At 37.8% G+C, this 8,821-nt stretch overlaps 1 protein-coding gene across 1 annotated transcript in view; it reads right to left on the bottom strand.

Moving 5' to 3' along the window:
- The window catches only part of LOC103599757 (arginine-glutamic acid dipeptide repeats protein), a gene marked incomplete at its 5' end in the record, with an annotated part of 183,396 nt that extends 175,491 nt beyond the window's left edge, over positions 1–7,905 (bottom strand). Inside the window, 2 exons of the mRNA XM_008583915.1 lie at positions 6,168–6,264; positions 7,800–7,905. Of these exons, the coding sequence (XP_008582137.1) occupies positions 6,168–6,264; positions 7,800–7,905 (203 nt within the window). The remainder of the gene's footprint in view (positions 1–6,167; positions 6,265–7,799) is intronic.
- Positions 7,906–8,821: the final 916 nt, after the last annotated feature.

The raw sequence follows: 8,821 nt of genomic DNA, 5'->3' as shown, positions 1-8,821 counted from the left end.
ACTGAGGGTTGCAATCCGTTGCCGGACACGGAAAAAAGACAAAAAAAAAAAAAAAAGAAAGAAAAGGGGAAGAATAAAATAAATCTCTTGGTGTCAGACTAGAATCCAAAGTACCAGTATAATCTCATGGTTTAAGCGGTGGGGGAAAGAAGAAGGTATATATGCATGGGCTAGTATACATCCATATATGTCCTAGTTCTGTCTGCGGAGGGGGCCTAGAAGCAATGACCCCTAGTAATAAGAAGCAGACCTAATACCCAGATCTTGGTCTCTAAACACTGTTCTCCACTAAAAGGAATGAAAGTTCCTTGGAGAATAATTAATTCCAGTGCAAAATGAGTCTGAGAAAACCTTGTAGAGACAGAAAATAAGAAAGTGCTCAAAATAAATAAATAAGTAAAATTAAAGCTAGGACGCTTGCTAAGAGTGCACAACCCAATATGAAGTAGCACCTAATGGCCAAAGCTGGAACAATTTGAGCAACAAAACAAGTAACAACACAAATTATAACCAAAGTAAAATAAATATCCATGAGTTCAACCTGTTGTTAATATTTGATTAAAAAGACTGATGGGGAAGAAGGGAGAGCTCTTTCCTACAGTAGAAGTCCAATTAATAAACATAGAAGGAAAGAGGAAAAATAGAAAACCAACAATAGGCAAGGCAATAGTAATAATTATTGCTGATGAAATTCACTCATAGACGCTAAAATCAGTGGATGAAAGTTTAAGGAGAGAAACGATTTGCATAGTCTCAGAGTATTATCCCCAAGTTAATTAACTACAGTGAAGAAATCTGACAGAAACCACATTAATCAAGCAGCTGAGCTCAGTATCACCAATAATTAGACTTATCAACTTCATGAAACCTGTGATAAGATGCACTCAGACACACAATTTCTGTGGTATTCTTGCAAAAAATGCATAACTTCAGTGCAATCATGTGAAAAGCCAAATTGAGTGACATTTGGCAAAATAATTGATGAATACTCTTTAAAAGTGTCAAGATCACAACAGACAAGGAAAGACTAGGGAACCATTACAGACTGTAGGAAACTAAGGAGAAATAAATGCAGCGTGGGGGGTGGGCCAGTTAGCTCAGTTGGTTAGAGCACGGTGTGGTGACACCAAGGTCAAGGGTTCAGATCCCCATATTGACCAGCCACCAAAATAAATAAATAAATGCAATGTGGGATCCCAAATACAATCCTGGAATTTAAAAAAAGGGGGTAGGAGTGAGACATTAAGATCCAGAGAAGTCTTAGTTTAATGGTACTGCATCAATGTAAATTTCCTTGTTCTGATAATTGTATGATAGTTATGGAAGCTAGTTAGATTATGAGGCGGGGTGGGGCAGGGAATATACAGAAACTCAATACTTATAACTTTCCTCTGTATCTAATAGTAGCTGCCAATAAAAAATGTTTTTAAAGACTAGGAAGTATTTAAGGGCAGAGAATCAGTGTTCCCAGCACCGAATACAGACACCTTCATCTGCTAGTAGACAGTAAGGTGTTAAATGATGAATGAGTAAATAAATGAATTGACAGGTTATGATGTACAGACAAAACAATAAAAATGCTGTAGGTCAAAGCTATTTCACACATAAAAACAATTGTAGAATAAAGCCAGAAAATGAATCTTAAGCTGCAAAACTAAGAGCTCCGAGACACCATGAAACTCCTAAGGGAAACTGCAGGAGCTAAAAGATTTTCTAAATACTAAGGAATAATTGGGAAATTCTCCACAGATATAATTAATGTTTCTTTTCTTTTTATTTTTGTCTTTTTTCGTGACCGGTAAGGGGATCGCAACCCTTGGTGTGGTGTTGCCCGCACCGCGCTCAGCCAGTGAGCGCACCGGCCATCCCTATATAGGATCCGAACCCGCGGCAGGAGCGTCGCTGCGTTCCTAGCGCCACACTCTCCCGAGTGCGCCACGGGGTCGGCCCATAATGTTTCAATCCCTAAACATATACATAAGTATATGATCCTAGCTGCCCATACAAAGTAAGGAGATACATTAATTCAAGATGAAAAGATTAAAAGCCTAGAAAAGCTAGTTTAGGATTTCCTGACCCTGGAATTCCAGAAAATCCACCCTCAAACATGTTCCTATAATATGAACCCCTAGATAAGATGATGGCTTATAAACTGACCTACATTAGGATATTTTTTTCCAAGTGACAACTTGAAGTAGGAAGCAGATAATCAGAAAGTTGGAAAACAGCCCTGAAGCCAATGAGACATTCATGATCTCTACGCTGCCCTCCACAATCAATACTGGAGAATGCATCATCACAAGTGCACAGTAAACCTGAGAACATTCCTGAGGTCACATGTTCTCATTCCAGTCTCAAAGCAATCACTCCAAATACTTGGATCAAACATTCTCCTTTGGAGGAAAAAAGTAACATAGCAAACAAATTGCAAGCTACAGGTTTATCTGTGCATTCTTGGAGCATTTCCAGATGGCTCTCTGAGCTGAATTCCTCTCCTCACACCTGATGTAATCTGAATATCCAATTAACCCATATAACAGGCCACAAAAAAAAATGAGAGGATGCTGAGTAATTGTACCATAAATAACACAGTCCAAAATTACATCTAATTTCACTTTTTCTTATCTTCCTTTTACACGTTTAAGAACCCAGTTGAGATTCGATGAGTAGTATGCTATGAAAAAGAGCACTACTCATGCTACTACTGAGTGTGAGACGTTCTGCAAGGAGCCTTCACACACCTTATCATCCTGGATACTGAACCAGAAGGTGTATGTTTGGTTCAGGATTCTGTCAGTCATGTGACCTTGAACAAGTCTGTCAAAGGATAGGTCAAAGGTTAGCAAACTTGACACATGTCACAAAGCTATGTGGCAGAGCCAAAATTCAAATTGAAGTCTTCTAATTTCCATCTGGTACTTTTTCCTATTATACCACAAGGTCAGCCAAAAAATACTTACCTGGGAATAAGGAGAACTCAAAAAATATTCTACTCAAGATGCTAACTTTACTATATGGTGGTTGTTGATAGGTGTCATGAAATGAAGAAAACAAGTTGTTGTAGAAACCTAGCTTTAATGGTAGAAATGAGGGACAGACAAGGCCAAGGATTCAAAGACAGCAGCAAAGCAGTAATGCTGGACCTCAACACATATTTCTACAACTCTGAAGCTCTCACAGTCTCTTCTGAGAATAACCTTAGTTTTGACAGGGAAAAGCTACAATCTCACAAGTTGCAGAGAAGAGTTTACTTAAGAATTTTGTTTTCCTTTTGATTCATGATGGCTAAAGGACAAAGCTCTCCCTCCTCTTTATAACCCAACTCTATCTAGCACCAGCTTGAAAGAAAAACTGATATATCAGTATCCTCCTGAGTGAATGGAATGGTGAGAGCCCCTCAGTTACTGTGAGCTGGATGAGTCACTGTAACTGAGTCCTTTGATCTTCAAGAAGAATAGATATATCAGTATCCTCCTGAGTGAATGGAATGGTGAGAGCCCCTCAGTTACTGTGAGCTGGACGAGTCACTGTAACTGAGTCCTTTGATCTTCAAGAAGAATAGTGCTAAGCATTAACATTATCAGTCTTCCCCTTTTTTCTTTTTGTTGTCCATGTTTTTTTCATCACATTCATTTGATCCCCTTTCATGTGCCTAAAGACTATTTTGTGTCTCTCTCAAAATCGAATTTATTTCTGGCAGTACTGGTTTACATCTGTGAAGAAAGAAAAAACTCTCTGTTGATAAACTGTGAAAAGAAAAACTGAAAAAAAAAATTAAAGCTTAATCCCACACCACCACCAACCCCTTACCACTTCAAATATTTTTAAGTCACTAGCTTTGGTGAAGAGAAAAATAAACAGGAACTCCTGGGAGCACTCCCATTCCACTCTGATTTATCAGAGGTGCTCTGACAGGCAGCTTAGAGCTTCTTTTACAGTGAGTGCACTGTTGCTGAAAACAAGGTGAGATTACTAAGCAACAGTATGAGCCACACAGATGAGCCCAGAGGCTGGCAAATGTCAGAACATCAGCAGGTACTAGGTTATTGAGCACCTACTAGGCCAGATCATTCAGTAACAAATTGATCACTTATCTATCATCTGGTGCCTTTGAAAAAAATTCCAGTTGTCAAGTCACAAAAGGGATGCTGTATTTGGAACTAACAAAATCAAATTTAAGATAAAAGCTTTTAAAACAGCTACTACTTTTTATGACCACTTCAAATACCACAGGAGAAAAAAAATCCTAATCAACAAGGGTTCTAGTCACACACCCAGTGAAAAGACAACGTATTATCACGTTAGCACCCCAGCTATAGTGGCCAATGAAAGGACAGTGACTTACACAATTACACATTTCCAGAAATGTCTGATTGTAAATCAAGTTAGAATAAATTCATCTGCATCCAGCTGCAATAATCTGGGATAACTGGTTCTTCTAAAACTGCTAAACTCAGATAAAAATGATTCTACGAATCTGAATAGCATTGATAAATACTCAAATATATTCATTTTAAGCAATCATGCCAAAACATTAAATAATCAATTACAGACCTCACATATTTGTTTTAACTGAAACTCTAAATCACTTAAAATCATTTACTTCAACCAATGAGGTAAGATGGAAAGAGGGAGGAAAAAGTACAGAATGTAGGGTAAGAAATATTCCCAGGATTAAGCCACTTGTCTTAGCTAACAATTTATTTGTTCCATCAATCTAACCAACCTTCCATTAACTTGCTTTGTTCAGCAAGCAAGCTTTAAGATTGGAAAACCACCTCCAAAAGACATGGTTGGAAGATGTTTATAAAACACATAGGAATTCTCAATGTTTCTAAAGTCCTGTAAGAAGTCAAATCTAACCATGATTACTCCTTTCCCTACAACAGGGGTTGGCAAACTAGCTGGCAAGCCAAGTCTAGCCCACCACCTGTTTTCATATAGCCTGAGAGAATAGTTTTTACATTTTTAAACGGCTGGGGAAAAAAATCAAAAGAAGAATAGTATTTCTGACATGTGAAAATTAAATGGAACTCAAATTTCAGCATCCCTAAACAAGGTTTTATTGGAACACAGCCAACTCATTTATTTACATGTTGTCTATGGCTTATGTGCTACAATGGCTGAGTAGTCACAACACAGACCATATGAAATATTATCTGGCTCCAAAAGATTGTCAAAATCTGCCCTATATTAAAAGTTGCTACTAATTTGTCTTGAAATAACTGGCCTTAGTTATGTAGCTTTGCACAAGATACTCCAGATGGTTTTACTGAACACTATCTGAGCATTATAATAAATTATTGTATCTCAACATAGTTAAGCTAAAAAGCCAGCAAATCCCAATGACATTTTAAAAACCATATTCTTCAAAAAAGAAAGTAGTTCTTTCACCACTTTATTATTATTTCCAATGGGGAAAGGGTTTTAAGAATATTAGGTTTTTTTATTTCCTATATCACTTAAGCAGCCCAAAGTCTGCCACATATACACAAAATGCACCAGAATATATGGGTATTCGCTTCTTGAGAGGGACAGAAACTAACAAATACAAAGCAAAGGGTCATGGTCACTTTTTGGCATAATAACCTAAGACATTAAGATTCGCTGCAATGTCACCATCTGCCTCAGAATAAAATCTTCAATATATTCTTCCTACCTTTAAAAGATTTGTAGTAGGAGATTTTTCAGACATACAGAAAATTGAAAGAATAGTTCAATGAAAATCCCTATAAACTCTGCCTAGATTCCCAATTAATTACATGCTGCCATATTTTCTTCATCTATTTCTTTAACTTTTTAGTGGCAGGAGCTGAGTCTCTAGAAAGTAAACTGGAGGCCATTAGAACACTTTACCCAAATATTTTAGCAAACAATACCAGGATAATAATTTTCAAGGAAATGAAGTTATAACAATATAGGAAATGTGCAAAAAATATATATTAGGAAAAAAAGAGAGAGAGACGTAAAGCCAGATTAGTGAAGATACAGGCAACCTCTGAAATTTCAATAATCAAAGTTTACACTGGAATGTTAGCTTACTGAGACCACAAGAGTAGTCTAATTAATACAATGACTATCAAAAAAGATCAGGATAGATTAGACTTCTTACCTCCCATACTCAATGACTCCTCCTTCACATGAAAGACCACATCTCCAGTACCTACCTAAGAGCAGCAGCATGGTAAGTATCTACGTAGTCAGAAATGAAGAGCTCTCGGTTCTTGATAACTGGGTCTGTAATGACAAGTTCTCTTCCAGAATCTGTAAAAAAAAAAAAAAAAAAAAAAAAAAATTAATTCCTTGAGAGGATATTAAAATTGGGTTCCAAAACAAGCAGGGAATTTTTGCAAAACTAAAGAAAGCACAGTAAACAACCAGGCCTGGTTAGCATCCTAAGTGTACAAAATAGGGACGAGAAATAATATACTCATTTAGCAAGAATAACAAGAACAAAGTGTATAGTATAGTTTTTGTCAGTTGATGAAATATCTTATTGGATGTGTTTTACACCCTTTACTAAGACTCTATAGTTTGCTGAAATGCATTAAGCACAAAATAAAAAAAGAAGGAAAAAGAAGAAACAATCTCCACATCCTAGTAACTTGTCACCACCTACTAAAATATTTAGTGGTCCTGCCCATCTTATTTTTTATTGCTAAATATTCCAAAATGGAGTGAAATCACACAGTGTTTTAGTTGAAAATTAGTGGTCCTGCCCATCTTATTTTTTATTGCTAAATATTCCAAAATGGAGTGAAATCACACACTGTTTTAGTTGAAAAGATCTTATTTTTTATTGCTAAATATTCCAAAATGGAGTGAAATCACACAGTGTTTTAGTTGAAAATAATAATCAAGTTACTATTCTTAACAAGGAACCATAATTTAACCACTTTAACAGAACTTTTTACAGTTTGAAAGAAGGAAAAAAACTAGTAAGATATAAAAGATAAAATTCTTCAAAACTGTTTTTGACTACTGGTTTGCTAACTCAAAACCTACCAATAAAAGTAGGGCAGAGGAGTGGGAAGAGTGCAAGCCTCAGGACCAGAGTTTGGTCCCAGTCCCAACACCACCACTTAGCAGATGTATATCCTCAGCAACTCCCCTAGCATCTCTAAACCTCAGTTTCCTCATCTGAAACTAGGGAGAGACAAACCTACTTCATATGATTAATGGGTGACAAACGTGAATCACCTAGCATGGGGAGTCTAGCACCTGTCAAAAATCAACTTTTAAAAAGGTGTTCAAAAGAGATCTGTTCAAATGTAAAACACATTTTGTGTGTGTGTATGTATATATATCTATATCTCATGTGTCAGTGAAGTTGCTCAGCAGAAACTACAATACCAGAAAGAGAAGAATATGAGTTGTGTGTAACGACCTTCCTATTGTTCTGAAAGTCAGGAATCAAGCTTATTTCCAAAACATAATTCAGATAGCTTTGCTTTGGAAACTGAAGTTCACAACCCTGACTACAGAGAAGTTCAATGATACAGATCACTGAAAAGGAAAAACAAAAACAAAAACAAAAACAAAAAACAATACTATAGAGTTTTAAATATTGTTTGTTTGTCACTAGGTGAGGAAAAGGAATTTTTAAAAATGGAATTACTGAAAGAGCTAGGGGGTGGGGTGGGGGGATGGGGGTTGGAGAATATTCCCGTAGTATTATTTATAAAAAGCTTTTTCAGAGAAAATTTATCACAGTGATTGTCTCCATTTAAGAAATGTTTTAAGAAAGAACTTTGCCCAAAGCTAAGAATATAAGAATCAAACCAGAAGGACATATTTACCATTTTCATTATGTCGATCCTGAACCAAATGCTGATACACAGAATCTGGAACTTCAGATTGACGATAGTACCATTTCACGTTCATGAGTAGATGGTCCCTCTTACTCTGAAAAGGAAAATCTAACAGCATTAGGAACAGGATTTCGGGTGCCCACAAGTGCATATCATACCCATGATCAAAAGCCCTGGTAAATAGGTGGTCAGGAAGATAGGGAGACGTGATTACCACCAGGACCACAACAATACATATAAGTCATTTACATACAGGGTCAAATTTTATTTTTTAAAAAACCCCAGCCAAAGCACCCCTTCAACCCTACCCCTCAAAGTTGCTTTTTTCAGGACACAAATGACACCAATCTTGAACCTGTATATCTCCCCAGTTTGAGTAATTCATTCAATGTTACATTTTTATTTAACATTAACTACATAAATACATCCTTCTATCTTAATCTTTAATCATTTGGGTAAATTTTTTTTTTTTTCGGCTGGCCCGGTGGCGCACTGCTACAGTGCGCCGCTTGGGAGCGCGGCGGCGCTCCCGCCGAGGGTTCGGATCCCACATACAGACCGGTTCCCGCTCGCTGGCTGAGCGAGGGGCGGGAGCGACGCCGAGGGGTGCGATCCCGTTGCCGGTCCTGGTCCGGGCGCGACACCGAGGGTTGCGATCTGTTGCCGGACACGAAAAAAGACAAAAAGGAAAAAAATATATATATATTTTTTGTCTTTTTTCGTGACCGGCAATGGGATTGCAACCCTCGGTGTCGCACCCGCACCGCGCTCAACCAGTGAGTGGACCTGTCTCTATATGGGATCCGAACCCTCGGCAGGAGCGCCGCTGCGCTCCCAAGCGCCGCACTCTACCAAGTGCGCCACTGGGCCGGCCCTGGGTAAATATTTATAATCAGTGTCAGCACACTGTCAAGGCTCATTAAAGGCAATAAGCTAAAAAGAACTTACCTAGCAAGGACTGGCACAAAGGCATCTACTCTCCAGGGTTTGCCTATCACCCAGATTGAATG

Source organism: Galeopterus variegatus, unplaced genomic scaffold, assembly GCF_000696425.1.
Source record: "Galeopterus variegatus unplaced genomic scaffold, G_variegatus-3.0.2 Scaffold3082, whole genome shotgun sequence".
Taxonomy (NCBI): Eukaryota; Metazoa; Chordata; class Mammalia; order Dermoptera; family Cynocephalidae; genus Galeopterus; species Galeopterus variegatus.
This window is presented reverse-complemented; position numbering and strand designations above follow the sequence as displayed.